At 40.0% G+C, this 18,942-nt stretch overlaps 1 protein-coding gene across 1 annotated transcript in view; it reads right to left on the reverse strand.

The window, feature by feature from the left end:
* PTPRZ1 (protein tyrosine phosphatase, receptor-type, Z polypeptide 1) overlaps positions 1-15,361 on the reverse strand; it is a gene marked incomplete at its 5' end in the record, with an annotated part of 98,063 nt that extends 82,702 nt beyond the window's left edge. Inside the window, 1 exon segment of the mRNA XM_009870347.1 lies at positions 15,296-15,361. Coding sequence (XP_009868649.1) covers positions 15,296-15,361 — 66 coding nt within the window.
* Between the last annotated feature and the right edge of the window lie 3,581 nt (positions 15,362-18,942).

Here is an 18,942-nt window from a genome sequence, read left to right on the forward strand (position 1 = left end):
CACTGTGGGGCGGAGGACCCCACTCCGTGGGGGTGGATGCCTGAAGGGGGCCGTAGCCCGTGGGAAGCCCACATCGGAGCAAGTTGCTGCCAGAGCCTGTAGCCCGTGGAGGAGTGAATGCCCACGCTGGAGCAGGTTGGCTGGTGGGACTTGTGTGATGCTGCGGGGGACTCACGCTGGAGCAGTTTCCCCTGAAGGACTGCACCTCAGACTCACGAGGGGTGGGTTGTCCCTTGTGAGGTGTCTCACGTTGGGCAGTTTGTGATGAATTGCCCTTCGTGGGATGACTCACGTGAGAGAAGAGAGCGTGAAGCTTGTCTCCCATGAGAGGGACCCCACAATGGCCCTGGGGAAGAGTGAAGAGTCCTCCTCCGGAGTGAAGAAGCGGTGGGACCAACGTCGGATGAACTGACTGTAACCCCCATTCCCTGTCCCCCTGCGCCGCTCGGGGGGAGGAGGTGGAGAACCCGGGATTGGTGTTAAACCCAGGAAGAAAGGAGGGATGGAGGGAAGGTGTCTTGGCTTTTAAGATCTGTTTGGTTTTCTTACTTCTCACTACTCTTCTCTGATACGTTCTTTTAATAAACCTACTTGATTTCCCCAAAATTGTGTGTTTTACCTGGGACGGTAAATGAGAGTGATCTCCCTGTCCTTATCTCAAACCTTGAGCCCTTTGAAATATTTTCTCCCCCTGTCTAGCAGTGAAGGGGGAGTGAGAGAGTAGCTGTGTGGGTACCTGGCTGCCAGCCAGGACCAAACCACAACATCCCTGCAGTCCTTCCTCCCACAGCCTCAAACAGTCAAAAATGGGGAAAAGATCTACAATAGAAAATCATTTTCTTAGACAAAACATTGATGATTAACAAAGTTGTAACGGACTGAAAATCTGGGTAAATTCAGGAATAGCTGGTGGTATTCTCTTTGTCTACACAACAACATAGACACGAGGTGCTGTTTGAAAGATGATTAAATAGGGTCTTAAATTGCCCCAAAGCATCACAGACCTGTAAGACTGAAAGGTCATGTGGGTCCTTTCTTTCATTACAGGATCAAGTATAATTAGACTATCCCTCACTAATGCTTGTCTTCCCCAATTTTCTTGAAAGAGCTTCAGTGAGAGGGATTCCACAGTCTTCCTGAGCAATCTGAGTTTAGCTATTCTCACAGCTAGTTTTTCCTAATATTGCACCTAGATCTTTTCTTCTGCAAATTAAACTGATTCATCCTTGGCACATCAGTGAAATGGAGAGCAAGTGATAACTTCATAACAACTTTTAAATACTTTAAGACTATTACCATAAATCTATACTAACTTACTTCCTTCATTTTTTTCCAAGAAGTTTGAGTTTTCTTAGACTCCCATCATTCTTTTTTGCTTCTTCTCTGGACCTTGTTTCAATTTGTCACTGTCTTTTCTACAAGTGCGTGGCCCAAGGATAAATACAGCTGAGACCTTCCTCGTGACAAGTAGAGCAGAATAACCGCCTCCCGTGCCTTCCTTATACATCATTCCTGTTAATTCACCTCAAAATGGGACTGCCTTTTTTACAACAACAGCATATTGTTAATTCAGATGCAATTATAGCTAACTGCCACACAGCCACCTAGTCAAACAGTCCTCATTTTGTATCTATATGCTTGATTTTATTTCCCAATTGGAGTATTTTTTGCTTACTGTTACCACTGTATTGAAAAATTCTATTTGACTGGTTGCAGAACATTTCTCCATCAAGCTCATTTGGAATTCTGATTATGTCACCCAAAATTCTTGCAACTTCCAGAATAGCGTCCTCCATGAATCTGCAAATGTCCTCTCTTTCTTCTGGCATTCTGACATTAGTAAAAATACTGAAGAATATCACATCCAAGGAGAAGCTTTGTTGGATATATCTTGACAGGCTTTATGAAATTACTTTATATTTTCACAGTACCATTAATTTTGTAAAACTTTTCATCGTTCTTGGTTGTGCAGAAAAAGCTACACATATGCATTAATTTGGATTTGAAACATAGACTGAAACAATAGCTCTGGAAAGTATCAACTGAACCATTCATCTTAGTGAGATATTAAATATGAAGTTTCAGGACAATTAACTGTCAACATTAATTTTCACTGATGATCAACTTTGCAGAATCAGGCTAATACGCTTGTAATTTCTCTTATAATGCAAAATAATGAGGGGTCTGCAAAGGGAAAGCTAATTGCCACTGGGTATTATAGAGTGATTCCTCACCTAATTGCCAAACACTCCTAGTTTTGCTACGATAATTTTTTCCAATCATTTAATAATTTTTACACATTGAAAGTAGAATAAATATTTGCAAGACATTTCTGAATATTTCTGCTACCTTATCCACCACCGCTAAAATCCATATATTGAAAGTTTGTTTAGAAACATACTCCACTGCTGATGTGATATAAATGGGTTGTAACCATGAGGAAGGAATGTTTTGAAGTTCAATTTTATGTTAAGGGATATCTTCTCAGGGACTTCTGATGGCTTCAGCTCAGGCTGTGAGACTAAAGTTTGAAACCTGAATATAGGTAATTAGTTGCAGTTGTTAAAATTTAGCACTTACACAGCAATAATCAAAATTATATTTACGTAGGAATTTATGAAAATGGGATTTATCTGTGGGTGATAGCATAATAAAGCTGCTAAATGGCTATTTAATATTTATGCAAGCATTTATTTTAAGGCTACAAATCATTGCAATTTAATGATGCTTGAACAGGAAATAAACATTCAACATGAGCGATATTTCGCTAGGATAGAGAACACTTTATGAGCCAACTTCCTTATACTGACTCATGCTTATAAAGCCAATGGAGTTAAAGCAGGGCTAAAGTTGCTCACAGACTATGAATGAGAACACAGCCAGTGGGTTAGCTGGGATCCAAGCTCAGAGATCTTGGGAGATGGAAAAAGAAAGGGAGATGGGAAGGGAAGGGAAGGGAAGGGAAGGGAAGGGAAGGGAAGGGAAGGGAAGGGAAGGGAACGGTGGAATTGCACTGAACAGAGGATGCATCATATGGCTCTTTGCAAAAATTCCAGTTCATTGGTTGAACTCAACAAAGATGACTAATGGGAGGGGAAGGGAAGGGAAGGGAAGTGAAGGGAAGGGAAGGGAAGGGAAGGGAAGGGAAGGGAACTGTGCAATTGCTCTGAACAGATCAATGAATACCCACAGTTGTTACCGCTGTATTTAACAAATCAATACATTCACTTGCTTAGTAAATACAAGAGAAGGAGAAAAATAGTAAGCAGCAGTAAACAGGAGGTACTATGCTGCGTATGTGCAGGAAACTCTGGAGTTTCTCAGTTCTGCTAAATACATCTACTGACGACATGAGGTGTGAAACATGCCATCACAAGGAAGTCCAGTATAGTGTATGGGAAAACCAGCTGACCTTGAGAACTGAAGTGGCAAAAAATGGCATGAAATTCAACAATGAAATGCGTAAAACCATACATTGAGAGACTACTTGTGGGAGTTTTTGTTACTAATGAGAGTGTTAGCGCAGGAAAAACATGGAGGAGGAGGAGAATCAGACCATGCCTGACAGTCTCAGAGGACTGCAAACAGACAGTATGATGGAAAGGCATGTACGTTTTGAAGCTCCAACCAAGCAACTCCTAGTAAAAACAGGAAAGTATTAATGTCTTTGCAAAAAGTCCCGGGAACAGTTTATCTGGGATAAGTGCAAGAGATGCTGGTCACTCATGCTGAAGACAAAAGAATTTTAGCAGAACCATGGGTGAGAAGAAAAAGCTAGTCAAAAAGGGACAAGAGATTTGACTACCTCAGCTGAATCAAACAAACTAACAGGAGAGGGATATCAGTGCAGGTAAATACTCACAATAGTAAAGACCTGTCCAATAAACAAACCAATCCTATCAGAAGAACCAGATGACCTCAATGGCCCAGTAATACAGCTAGCTTGGAAATCAAGATAAGGTTTAAAAATCAAAAATGAGTTTCTGACATAGTCTTTCAGTGGAACTATGAAGTAAAATATCACAACTACTTTTAAAACTGAGTTTGATTAATTTTATGCAAGAGTTACATGGCATGACTGCATGTAAGAGTTGAATGTTGGAGTTGGGGAGTCCATATCTGGTCCCAGTAAGAAAAACCTGAACAGTTCAATGAAAGAAACAATCACAGTGGAGAATCCTACTGACTTCATTCACAAGGGCTAAAGCTGGGCAACTGGGAGAAGAATATTTTGTTTCTAAGAAACCTGTATCAAGGAGACAGAACAAAGGACTCTGTAGATCACTGACCTATGCAACATGTTCCTAGTCTACCTAACCATTTGTGGAAGAGAGTACGATCAATAACCAGAAAAAAGTGACTGGAACAGAACTTACTGGTAGTTTATTATTTGGGACAAATGTGTTTATTCATCTTCATAACTGAAATCTGCTTATGAAGTGAATGAGATGTCTTAGAGATAGCAGTATGACTCAGTTGCATGGGATTTCAAAGTGTGTTTTTAAATTCATTGGCATTTTAAAAACTATTTTACTATTTCAGCTACAAATATATCCACAGGTTGCTAGCTAATAAAGCTGAGGTTTAAAAAATAATGTTTTCCAGTGGCTGGATGCAGGACCTACTTTATTTGTATTGACTTTCACAACAGGAAACCATATCAAAGAAAAGTTTGTTTGCTAATAACAATGTTTCAGTTTGAATAATAAATTATGAGGACATCGAAAACACCTTCAGATCTTTTTATAGAAGATAATTAATGAATAGAGCACAGTGTAAATCTCACTGTTCCTCATCAGTCTTTACATTTATGTACTGACCTCTTGAGCTGGCAAGCTCACCAGCAGGTACAACACGTGACTTGTAACATACCTATGCATACACAAACACTCTCACAAATGGAGGGATAAAAAGAATATTAACTCATTGCTGGGTTTTATGGCAACTAACTGAGACTAAACACATACTGAATATGCACCGAGAAGCACCTTTTGTTACGTTCCAGTTAACTGTGATAAAGCAGGTAAGTGCCTTCCCTCCCTCATCGCATGTTCCTATAGAGCGGGCGGTGGGTGTGCTGGCTTCTGCAAGCCCGGGCAGGGCTGCCAGCTGCACGCTCCATGGCAACCACACAGGAGAGCGGCCCTGACATTTCGGAGAAGGCAGCTGGGAGAGGCTGCAAGATAGTCAAGGAAACACTCAGCCAGCTCTTTCTCCATTAGTTAATTGGGAGGAGAAGGAGTTTCTCCTGGGAAAAACAGGAGATAAGGTGGCGAGTTGGCTGATACTTCACGTAGACATTAACGAATGTCAGGGAGAAGTAGGCAACAAAAGCCTGTACAATCTTTTGATGGTGCGGACAAAGAAGAACTTGATAATGCAAAAGGGAAACAAGTCATGGCTGGACCACAGGAGAGGAAATAAGCCACAGCCACTGTCCTGTGGAACACTGCAAATTAAGTTACAGACTGACAACATTCACAAGAAAGGATGACTTTGACTGTGGAAGAGTGGTTTTGTATGCACCACAATTGTAGAAAAAAGGCAAAGAGAAGAAAGGCTATGAAATTCAAAGACAAGAACAGGAACAGAGGGATTAAATTTTGGGTTATGTATTTCCTTCAGGGTCTAAATAGCTTTTTGACATGCCCACTATTTCTTCAGGGTGGTGTGGAAAGCTTGTTAACCTTGGCAGAGAAACAGAACACAAGCTCCTTCATGAAAACTTTCTAGAGTGGATCTCCCCATTGGAAATAAAGCTGTATAACACTCCAGTACAATTTAGGTTTCTTAGAACTGTGCTAATGTGCCAATATATGTCATGATATTGCACCAATAGTATACAAATAAACACCACACATGATCCTTCAGAAACTCTTGACGGGAATTATTTTGTGTACACATAAAAAATATTTCTGCCTCTTCCTATTTTACCTTCTTTATTGCAAATTACTACCACTCACAGCAAGCCTGCAGACAGAACTAGCTACTGCTGACACTTGCACAACCTACTGGCCTACGTAAGAATGAGCAGCTAGAAAGAAATGCAACAACCATGCTAATGCTTCACAATACACTGTGGGGTCCAGCCACCAAGCTGCCAACTGGGCTGGCTCTAACATGCAGCTGAAGATAAGTAGATGCTTATCTTTACCTCTCAAATGAGAAGGTGACATGCTTTACACATGGCAGGGGTCAGCCTGTGGAACTGAAAGTGTTGTTTCTACAAGTTAAATTTTTGAAAGGTCAGGATTTTTTCAGTGCGCTGTTTTTTTTTTCAGCAAACACTGACTGATCCAAATTAGAACTGCTGATGGGTTTCCCTAGTTTCTCAAATTGAAAAGCTTTGGAAAAAAAATTATTTTTGTGGAAACCCAAGTCATAACTTTGAAAACAAAATTCTGAAGTACAGCATGAAAACATGGTTTAAGTCCTTTTACAGTAATGGGCAGTAATTTAGCATTCAAAATTCAGAAATTGAAATAGCATCTGCTGCTCCTCCCATGCTCTGTTAAACTAAGTCAGGCACATTTGCAAAGTAAAAGCACACATCCCTCTCCGAACTTGTGGGGGTTGTGGCTCAAGGGGCATCTGAGCCTACATGAGAGCTTTCTGCTGTCAACAGGGGAGGCCACGGTCCTTTAGCCTCCTCCTTCTCAGGATCCCTCCTCTTCATCATCCTTCTCTCTGAGCTTCTAGCCTCCAAGACTTGTCTAACTAGGCCTTTTGGAGGACTGCTTTAACCCTTCTTGACCCATGCAAAAGCTATCTAGAAGGTTTGTTTTCTACTGAATTAATGACTTAGAGCAAAGTCGTGAATGGCTTCAAATTTGTGAGTACACTGCACAGAGTTGGTTATTGCCCTTACTCCAGTACCTTAGCAAACTGCATACTGAAATGAATGGCATTTGACTATATCAGGAAAAAAACCCAAGACATGCTTATAAATACAGCAGAATAGACTTTTGAGTAAAAATGTTAGTGAAGTCCTAAACAAATAGGCTGTTACAGATGAGTAGAAAAGGCCTTCTGTAAACGTAAGTGTTAAGGGTTAGGGCTGGGCCAGCAGATGCTAATAATCTCTCTTCCCAAAGGGGAAGGGAAAAGGAATAAGGGAGACAAGCTTACAGATTGGAGAAGAAAAACTAAACCAGATTTAATAAACAATCATAGTACTAATAAAGAAATATGAAATAAATCATAGAATATAGAATCATAGAACAGTTTTGTCTGGAAGAGACCTTCAAGATCATCAAGTTCAACCTTTTCCTAGCTCTATCAACACCACTAAGCCATGTCCCTCTGCACAACATCTACCTGTCTCGTAAACAACTCCATGGATGGTGACTCAACCACCTCCCTGGGCAGCCTCTTCCATGAAAATAATAATAATACAGGAACGTATACAAAATCAACATCAAATCCAACTCCTGTCCTGACAGCAATTCCCACTGATGCTGCAGAGCAGGCAGCACCAGCGAAGCCCCAGGCTCCATGGCAGAGGGGAGCTGGGTACAGGAGCTGGATTCGGGAACTCAGGACTGGGATCAAAGGCAGAAGATCAGATAGAGTCCTCCTCAGATGCCGACCACTGAAGAAGCGGAAGAGCAAGAGAGTTTAATCCGCATGATCCCTCAAATTTATACTAAATATGATGTATAAGGAACAGAATACTTTGCTTTTTGGGTCATCTGTCCTGTCTACTCCTCCCCAGAAAAGTAACTTTTTACTTCCTTGTGACCTTTTGACTTCCCATCATCCCCAACATGTTACGTAAGATTTAGCAGTTGCCTTGGTCACTATAGGAGCAAGTCTAAGCAAGAGCCTTTCTGCATACCAGTCCCTGGCAGTGGCTATAAAACATCAGGTGTTATCAGTTCTAGTAGCAGACACTGTCTGCAAAACCATGCTGTTGAAAGTGCAGTCTCCTAGAAGAGACTTCGGTGAAAAGGAAAATCACTGAATAGAATCGGTTCTGCTTAGCTCAAACCAGGGCAATAAGCAATGGGAGAATTATTCACCGGGCTCTAAACTTCACAAAACCATATATGATATTAATATGGAGGTGATGATGATCTGAAAGTAATCATCTGTGCACTTTGTAAGCAATTAGTCCTCAAGAACATATTCTTCCCATTGCAGCACAGATTGGATGCACTTGTAAATGAGAAATCATTCTGTAGTATATACATGAGAATACAGTAGTATATACATGAGAATATTTTTATGATCATTTTCAAGGACAAAGAGGCTTAACCAGAGGCTGTAGTCTACTGTGAGATATTCACAATCTCTTTTTTTCTTCCTTTTACTTAGGTGTACTCCCAAAGACAGTTCTCCCCCAAAAAAAGCTTTCAATTTCCAGACATATTTACTTAATGGGTAGTCTCTACATCTTTCTGACCTATCGCCAGAACCTCTCAAAACAGCAGTGCCACATTGTGCATATACCTCACACTTTGATTTTTATACTTCAGAAAATGACCCTCTTGGTTTGAATAATCTAGCTGATGCTCAGAATGAGATGCTATGCAGTTTCTGAAAATGACTCAGTTGTTTCCATTGTTTATAGCATTAAAGGAGTGAAATGGGGGAAGGAACAGGTCTTATCAGAGTTCCTTATCATGAAACTTTGGCAAACAGATCATTCAAATCTTTCTTGAAAGGAATATGCTGGAATTTTACCAGTGATGAGGCAAATATGAATATCAACACATAGTTCTTTATACTTGTCCTACAAGCATCTCTCTTTGAAAAGTCCATGAATATGGTTCTCCTCCCCCAAACCCCCTTGCAACAGTTTTTCAGTCAGTTTATTCGGCAAATACTGACTGAATAAATTGCAGTTTGCTGCTAGTAGCCTTCTACTGCTCAAAGATCAGCTCTCCTGATGGAAAAGAACCGTATCACAGAATCAGAGAATGTTTTGTGTTGAAAGGGATCTTAAAGGCCATCTAGTTCCACCCTCCCTGCCATGGGCAGGGACATCTCCCACTAGATCAGGTTGCTCCAAGCTACATCCTGCCTGGCCTTGAACACTTCCAGGGATGAGGCATCCACAGCTTCCCTGGGCAAACTGCTCCAGTGTCTCATATGAATTCAAAATTCTTAATATATCATAATTTATAATATAAGATATCTTATTGTGGTGAATAACATACGTCGTGTTGTTGATTCAGTACACTGAGGTAGCTTTGAAGCATCTTCTCTATGGCCAGCAATGCTAACATGTAGCTTCCCACCTGAGGAAACCTTGTCTCTTTGATGTGAACAGATGTGTAACACCATAATTTCTGTTGCTGAATCATCAGTCTTCCCAAAACCACAACATAATAGGCTTTTTAATTAATGATCATGTGAATTTAGTGACAAAACAGTTGAACCATGAGTGACCATGTAACCTGGGAGATGTAAATACATGTAATAAGCTACCATGCAAGAAAAGGTATGACAGTTTCTGAGGCATAAAGTCTACTAAAAAAACCCTCTGAAGAGTTATTTTTATATGACTTAATAAAAGAATGCATGTTATTTTGATTTCTTATCCTGCATCCTTTACAGAAGGCACTGACAGAGCCCAAGAGAATAGGCTTTTCTTTATTACTCACAACTGATACAGTGCATCAGTCACAGAATCATAGAATTGTTTAGGTTGGTAAAGAGCTTTAAGATCATTGAGCCCAACTGTTAAACTAGCACTGCCAAGTCTACCAATAAACCATGTCCCTAGACACCACATCTATGTGTCTTTTAAATACTTCCAGGGATGGTTATGATCATACTTGGCGAATATAAAACACAAAGTGATTTATTTCACAGGAGGTGATAAAAAGACCAGATGTTCTCAGTTATGCTGATATTGCCCTGGTAGCCAGCTAGGAAGAAAAAAACAACACCTTAATTTCATATGTATCATCTTCCCTAAGCATGGTTTTATTCAGCCAGGGAAGACATGAGGTTTCATCAGCTTTTCGGCAGGATTCTCTAGGAGACATTTCATTTTGGTCTGGTAGAACTGTCCATTAAATCAGCTGTTTCACCAGGCAGCTCCTGGATCCCACCTCCAGCAGCTCCTACTGGTGCTTCCCACTCTCCCTCACGGCCTGACTGTCAGGATTTGGCTCATGAAATGGCTCATCACATTTTACAGAATAACCAGAGTTAGCTAACAATGTCAAAATCATTCTCCTGAGCCAGAGCCAAGATAGTGCAGATCCTTGCTCACTTTTTAGGCTGAGTCAAAAGCAAAATGCACCTGTGAATTATGGATATAAGCAACAACTTACTTTCCCATGAACTTTATGAGCAGTGACTCTGCAGTAGAATCTCCTCAGTACTGAAAGATGATAGAACAACATGTGAAATTAAAATATTAGGTCTTGTTTGGGCAAGAAAGAGAATTGTATTTTCTCCATACCACTGAAAATAAGGTCATTTTAACTTCTGAGCCAAACCATAGGCATCAACATTGGAAGCCATCATTGCAAATTTCCAGGACTTCATGTGGCAAAACCAGCCTTTTAAACAACAACAAAGGTTTTGTCTGTCTAGTGACACTAATTGGGAATGATAAACTAGGAAGACATCTCCAGGGGGTGTTGAATCAGACACAGAACGATAACAAATTTACACTTTACAGGATTAATTCAATGCTCAAAGTGGAGTAAAACCCACAATCCATTACATTTAGCCACTGTTCTTGTGGCAAGTATTGGTGCAAGGGCCAGAAGAGCATCATCAATGTACTGTTGAGTTTTACTACTGAGATACATCAGATATTAAAAAGTAGCTGAAAAGATCATAATTAATTATCCTTCTGGACAACGAGTTGTGTATAAGTCAGCAGTGTGCCCTTGCAGCCGGGAAGAACAACAACATACTGGGCTACATCAGGAAGACTGTATCTAGCAGGATGAGGGAAGTGACCATTCCATAGAATCAGGGAAGGAACCTGCAATGGTCATCTCATCCAAACCCTCTGCAGTGAGCAGGGACATCTTTAACTAGATCACGCTGCTCAGAGCCCCATCCAAACTGACCCTGAATGTTTTCAGGAATGAGCACCTACCACCTCTCTGGGCAACCTGTTCCAGTGTTGCAAAACCCTTGTAAAAAATTTCTTCCCTATATCCAGTCAAAATCTATCCTCTTTTAGTTTAACAGCACCACCCCTTGTCCTGTCATTATTCCCTGTCCCTATTTCCCTCTACTGCACATTAGCGAGGTGAAACTGAGAATGAGAAGTTCAGTTTTTACCTCCTCCCCTACCCAGTACAAGATGGGTATTAACAAACCAAGGGCCACTGAGGTGATCAGGGGGTTGGAGAACATTACATACGAGCAGTGGCTGAGGCACCTGGGTTTGCTGAGGCTGGAGACAAGAGGAGGAACGTGAAGTCTAGTGCTGAAGTCTACTGCTAAGTAAAGGCAATCTACAGAGGAGTACCCAAGGAAAGGGCAAGAGTCAATGCTCACAAGTTGCAATAGGAGATATTGCAGGTGCGTAAATGAAAAAAGTATTTCAATATGACAGTGGAACACACTGCACAGGCTGCAGCATCTCCCTCCGTGGGCATTTTCAATACTCTGGACGGCGTCTGAGCAACCTGCTTCAGCTCTGAAGTTTGCTCCACTTTGAGCAGGAGGTTGGACCAGGTGATTTCCAAAGGCCCCTTAAAACCCAAATTATTCTGTGAGTCTGTAATTCCATGATTCATGATGCTTAATCCCCCCACAGAAAAAGGAAACTGATCCACATTTTGCTTGCAAAACAACAAAATTGTTCTTTGAATACCCAGAAATGCAACAGTTCACACTTTCCTCAGTATCAGAGTTGCCAGTTTTTATAAAGCAATTGTGTATGAGTGGATCACATAATGAATGGCAGCACTAACTGAAAATAATACCACTGAATGATGAGAGAAAAAACACTGAACTGGCTGTTCTATTCATTTACATGTAAATTCAGTTTTCAAAAAATTAAATATCCTCAGCTCTTGTAATTCCTGAAAGGCTACTTAGAATTCAGCTCTCTTTTTTTTCCTCTAAATCACATAATTTGTTTGCTCTGATGAAGAACCCACATCCTAAGAGTGAAAATCCAACAGAAAGAAATTTCAGTGTTTGAGGTATCATTGAAAATTCTCCACGTGAACATTCAGACTTGGATTTTTCATGGACTGCTGTGAAACAGCCTTGTTAAAAACCCACAACATACAAACAGAAAACAGTATTATTGTCATTCCTTCTGTCAAAAACACACAATGCAGATAAACAAAGCCTCAATAAAAATTAATTTTTCATCTCTACAATACAATTGAAGCTCATACTGCTTGCTTTATGGTTTGAAAGAATACATGATTGCCTAACCTTATTGGCACAAATAAATAATGTCTAAATGATTTGCGTTCATCAATTAGTATGTAACTGATTTGAGGAAATAAATTTTTCCAATACTCTTGTTTTTTTCTACAACAAAAATGGTTGGATCCACTTTCAATATATTACATCATTTAAAAATATTCATGATACCATTCAGTTTTTATTTCTATCATAGTTTTAATGAAAAAAATAGAATGCAAGATTAATAAAATAAAGTCATTTTCCTAATAAACTTCTTTATAAAAGCCTCAGAAGTCACTTATCCCTGAAAAACAGGGATGCATCTGTAACAAGCACTTGTGCCTTCCACTTTTTTATCACTCTATTTGTTTATGCAAATATATGTAAAGTCTTTCTATCACAGTTTTAATGAAAAAAATAGAATGAAAGATTAATAAAATTAATAAAAAGTCATTTTCCTAATAAACTTCTTTATAAAAGCCTCAGAAGTCACTTATCCCTGAAAAACAGGGATGCATCTGTAACAAGCACTTGTGCCTTCCACTTTTTTATCACTCTATTTGTTTATGCAAATATATGTAAAGTCAGGCCACTAAAAACTAAATTCATGCTTCCAAATGCAGGATTTGTCTATGGCTTAAAGGAGAGCCCTTAGAAGTACTACAAAATGTTTCCAGCAACATTTATGCCTTCATTAGATATCTACCCAAGAGTCAAAAACTGATAATGACTCACATTAACATTCAGTATGTGAAATTGCTTTATTATGAAACTTCACCCGCAGAAATTGAATGATTTCAGCAGGCAAGCTTCAGGTTATTTCACTGGTTCCATTTTACTTCTATCTATCTCACAGCACCATCTCAGTAAAGGAGTGTACTGACCCACCATGGCTAACATACCTGAAATTTCTTATTTGATATAGAGAATTACATCTGCAGTAACCCAGATTAGTTTATCAAGTCAGTTAGATTTTTCTTAGTTATGATGGATTAAACTCCATGGTTGCAGGATCCCCAGGTCCACTCATAACACTTCACTGGCACACGGCAGCTAATTTTTTAGGTCTTTCAGTGTGCAGCTTATAAGACAGAAGAATATAACTGGTGTCTGAGGAAAGGATGTACTCACAAAGCACAGATCACCCATTCAGAAACATGCACGTTGGTAAGTCTGAGACAGGTGTCACAGTCATACATAAAGTACTTGGTATCACTTGCCCAGGAATAAAATAACGAAACGAAAATAAACCAATTATTATACATGAATGAGATTAAAATCAATATGCCTCAGTCTCTAGACTTCTGTGCCTCCAACCCACAAAGCTTAAACTTGCTATTTTTCTTGACATTCGGCAAAGACTGTTTTGTTGGGGGGTTTTTAAGTGAAAGCTGAATTCATATATTCCCTTTATGCCATGAACTGGCAGTGGGTTCGGTGAGGTGGTGGGAGCAGGGCTAGGATGCTCCTTGGGCAGGAGGCTGCAGGGGCAAGGCACACCGTGCTGGGCGAGGCTCCCCTCGAATTCAGCCACCCCATGGCACCACATGCACCTGATGATATAGGTCTGGATGTGGAAAAAGGCTTTGCCAGCAGTAGAGTCACCAGGACAAGGCACAGGAATTGAGGTGGCTACTTCTCCACTTATCAAGGGAGAGAACCAACAAGTCTGGATCCTCCATCTGGCAGAGTCTGTTCTGTTTTGCCACCCAAAATTTCCAGCAAACGTGACCTGTGGCTGCTGCGGCAGCTGCAGAGGGAGTGGGTGCTCTGTGCAGGCTGGGAAGAGTTTTGGCCTCCGGTATCTTATGCAAAACCCACTCGCTATACTTTAAAGTAAACTCATAAATTGCCCTCTGGTCACCTGTAATCCTGGAGGCTTATCTCTGTATTCCTCTAACTGTGATATTAAAAAATGGATGGATTTTGAACATGAAATACTGTATTGATTGATCTTACGCTTGCATTTTGCAGTACAATGTGTGTAAGTAGGAGTTTTCATTATAAATCTCATTTTAGAGGGCTTATGACTAGCCTGTTTCAATTCTCTCTAGGCTCAAAAGTTGTTAGATATGTTTTACCCTGGAAGATAAAAACTGTCTCAAAAATCAGAAAGAAAGTGAAAGAAAAAAGAATGATGTAACTCTCTTTAACTACAGGAACGTATTTTAAACGAAATATATGAAAGATTGAAATTTGACGGTCCTTATTTCTTTTCATAAATTTGTAGTCTTTGAAACAGTAGCTAAAATCATTAAAAATGCAAGAGCCTATGCACATCCTCAGGAATGTGGGTGCATTCTGAGTAAAAAATACCTATCATTTACAATAAAATCACCTTTTCAATATTAGTGAAGCTACCTTGACTCTTACAGAAGAATCTAGCAGGCTAATCATAAATTTCCCATAGTCTTTTTTGTGAGGAGGAAAGGTCATGCATAATTTAAGGGCATATCTTTCTTACTTACACAAATAAGATAGTCAAATGACTGATTTTTTAGGAAAATCAGGGTATGATCTGGAAAAGATGCCCAGGTGCTCAGAAGCAAAGCAGAAGTTCATATACAGTGTATGGCTATATTCTTACTCACATAAAGTGCTGTACCTTGTTTCAGCCTTTCTGTCTCCTTTTCAAATTTGCCAGAACAGTAATATTCAGATGATAAACGAGCATGTAACAATTTATTAGCCCAGCCTTCAATATGTAAGTCATGTCTCAGGTTAAGCTTTTAAGTATGAAGACTTTCTCCTTCCAAAAGAAACCGATGTAAGAAACGAAAACAGTCTACCCTGTGGTACAGTTCTTGAAATTTTTCAGACTCCCCTTCCTAAATTTTTACTTTAGCAATTGTTTAGGCCTATAGTAAGTAGTCAGACGTAATAGGCTCCTGAAGTTGCAACAAAGAACATGAAAATAACGAAGTGAAAGTTCTTCTTCAACAGTTTTGCTTACCTGTATATGACCAATCAATCTCTTCAATCAATTTCCGCTGCTGTCTATAGTATCCGTACACCAAATCTGCAGAAAAGCAATGAATTTACAATGTAAAAACCAGAAGTCTAACAGGAACATGAAGTGTAGATGACACCTCCCCCTCCAACAACATAATCACCGTTTTAATTACTGATGGATTATTGTCCTTATCTTGGACCTGGAATGGTAACTACTGGTTAAACATAATATAGATACCAACAACACTGTAGCAGACAAAACACACAAACAAAGCAAACAGAAGTACTTTTCAATCTTTTCCTTCCTTCCTTCCTCCCTTTCTCTTTTCCTTCTTTCTCCCTCTCCTTCCCTCTCTCCCTCTCCTCCCTCTACCCCCCTCAATTTTTCATCACTCTCCCTTGAGGAAACCATCTTCTGTGATCTTCTTTAGAAAGACCAAATCTAGATTACCTAGAAGTCAATGTGAGTTAAACTTTCACTTCAGTTTGGTCAGGACTTCACACATTTTCTCTAATTTTGTACTACTGATACCATTTAAAAATGGTGAACAAAATATCCTAAAATATCACTTCAGTGTATACTATCATCTGCGATATTATGTGAGGTTGCTTGTATATCCATAAACTTTATGGACAGAGAAGACTAGACATTAGGTACTTTTTAATGATAAACTATTTCTCTAGAGAGAAGTATCTAACTGTATAAATAGTCATTGATTTATTCCGAGTACCGAATAACCTTCACCATTATTCTTTTTATGTCAGTACACCTCTAGCAACACTACTGATGTGTGCAAATAGACGACTATGCCCCCCTAATACTTATTAATATATGTAAATTGCAGATACAGGGTTTTTGAAACTGTCGTTTTGAGAGTCATAATGTTAACTAGCTTCATTAAATACTCTTGTAGAGAAGCAAAATACAACCTATTTAAGAAATAATTGCATATGAGCACGTTGAGCTTCCTTAGCATTCTGCTCACATCCTGCAGTAAATACAATTTAATGAAACAGTTTCCTAGCATCCATTTCTTTTTCTTTAGTGCAGAAAAGTATGTAGTGCTGATTACAGGATGTTAAATCACAATTGCTATCTGCAGGGTTAGAAATGTTCTGTGAATTAAAGCGACTTTCTGCTACCTATCTGAAGTCCATGTGTTTCAATAACTTCATGGTGACTTCTGCCTCCTCCACGAAATTGTGACTGCCCTTAAAAGTTTTTCTCTCCCCTTTCTCCCTCTGCGCCGAGAAACTACTTTTGCAACACTTGGCAACATTCACTCAGGAGGGAGATTTTTACCAAACGATCAAACCTCACGTGTAAGGAATGGCACTGAAAAGGGATTTGCATGCACCAGCACTGTCTTTGCACTACATTTTCAAGTCAATGTGCACTGCGCCCGTAATTAATTATGTAGAAGAAAGCTGCTTATTAATTATGTAAAAGAAAGCTGCTTAAGTTCTGATTCACAGGTGTTAGCTGCTGTCTCCAGTTTCCTCCTTTATCCATTGTCCTCCTAATTGTCACTTCAAACAATCAGTTGAGCATTCATATGCTAACGAAGCGGGCTTTGGGCGTGAGAGTGTCCCACCTCTTTTTAAATTCCACGCTGAGGTCTGATGGACAAGGAGTGATAGTTCCAATGAACAAGAAAAAAAGGGGCAAGGTTCACTTTTTTTTTTTTTTGGTGCATTACACACTTACAGACCCAGTAAATCTTAGAGGAAGTCTTTCTAAATGCCCAGAGACGTCGGGAGTTCATACACCTTCCTTCCTCCCCTATCCACCTGTTGTGCGCCTTCTCACACCTGCAGGGATCGGCAGTGGTTTTATGATCTTGCCTCTTTCCACTCTAAATACATGGTAGAAATGGGGAAGGAAAGCAAATTCCATTTGGGGAAAGAAGTGACTGAAGATTCACAGCTAGCACGAGTGTTGGAGAAAAGCTGCTTGTGAGTGTGTGAAGACATGCGAATGCAGCAATTCTTCCCTCGAGCTACTTCTGTAAACTGGCAAAACACAACCATTCATCCTATAAAGCGTTGCTCTGTGAACTGCCAGGGTTGATCAGATAACAGCATAGAGATCAACTGGAAGAAAATTATTTTAATTTTTTAAAAAAATTATTTCATTTAACAAATTGACATCCCTTTTCCTCATGGTATATGGCAGCAGGTACTTCTGTTTAAACAGTGTATTTAAATTGCCTACACTTAGTTTAAGTTAATATAGTAATAGTGAGAACATCCTCACAAAAAAGAAGACAAAACTTATGTTAAATTTGTGGGTTTATATGTAAATTTATCATATTGATCCTTGAGCTGTATCAGCCTGAGAGTCAGCATGACTCTTGTGACACTGACTGACAACTCCAGCCAGTGCCCAAAATAGTTTTAATTTTAGTGGATGAGGTGCTGCTTTACAAAGCAAAACCCCTTAATATTCTCTTCTGTTTCAAGGAAGCTGTTGAACATGTTTGTTGATTTATTCATAGAGTAAGTGAGCTCAGTTAGGGGATCATGTTTTAACCAGTTTTATGGCTATCTTTCTCTGCCTGTCAAGGTGACATGCAAGCTATCATTAAATGCTTCCCGCCCTCCCATTTTTCTACCTTCCTTCAAACCCAAAGTCTTCTGCATGAGGCTGAGACTTGTTTCCTTCTATATTCTGCCCAAGAAGTGCATGCACCCCAGTGCCTGAGGCCTAAGAGGTCAGGAATGACAGCAGTAAATCCTCTCCTGCTCAAGAGGGGTCATGGGACAGGCTGATGTGTGGCTGATGGTCTCATGTTTAGTCACAGGGGCAAAGCGAGAAAATGGGTTTCTGGTTAAAGCATAGTGCTGGGAGTAATAACATCTTGTAGGTATTTTTTTCCCTCTTTAAAAAGTATAAATAAGTGGGTTTTCTTCCTCCTGACATGAGCCTGAGCTCCCTTTCGCTTACTGGCCTCAGTTTTGCTTCTGATATACTGTGGTGAACGCAACATATTGATCCTCACTGTGTATTTATTCAATAATTAAAAATTTCAATGATTACCAAAAAGAAATGTCTGTGAGGGAGACCTTCTTGATTTGCCACTCCACACCAGGAAAATGAGTCAGAGAAGTAGAAATGGGGCCTTAAACCTCTGAATTCTGTTGGGGAAAACCCTCTCAGAGAAGTTGAGGCAACAAGCCCCAAGTATCCATCAGAAAGCCCTCTCCTAAGCCTCAGTAAAAAGGATGTTCTGAAGGCAATGCCTGAGACACAAAGTATTGTTTGGGGATGCTGCACTCAACATGCTGCTCTGCTACACAGGATAAGAGCTCCGGTGTAATCTGCCACCACAATTCATACCAGGATGCTGATTTTACCAGTCCTTTATGCCTTGTCCTTTTTGCCACATCGGTGTCAAGAGCTACCAGCTGCTAGACTCAAGGGGACAAAGCGGTTTTACCTCCACGCAGCAGGAACTTGTGAGCTGCACCTGCAGTAGAGCTGGCACTCAGGAGATTCTGACATCAGAATGGCTTATTTATGGGAACTGGGACACATGAAGTAACGTCTGCCTTTGTGAGATTTTCTGGAAATGGGGCATTGATGTTCTGCATGCACAGCAAAGGTAGGCACTATTAATCATGTGTTTAGATTGCCAACCCAGTTTG

The sequence above is a fragment of the Apaloderma vittatum genome, unplaced genomic scaffold (genome assembly GCF_000703405.1).
Source record: "Apaloderma vittatum isolate BGI_N311 unplaced genomic scaffold, ASM70340v1 scaffold4695, whole genome shotgun sequence".
Lineage (NCBI taxonomy): Eukaryota > Metazoa > Chordata > Aves > Trogoniformes > Trogonidae > Apaloderma > Apaloderma vittatum.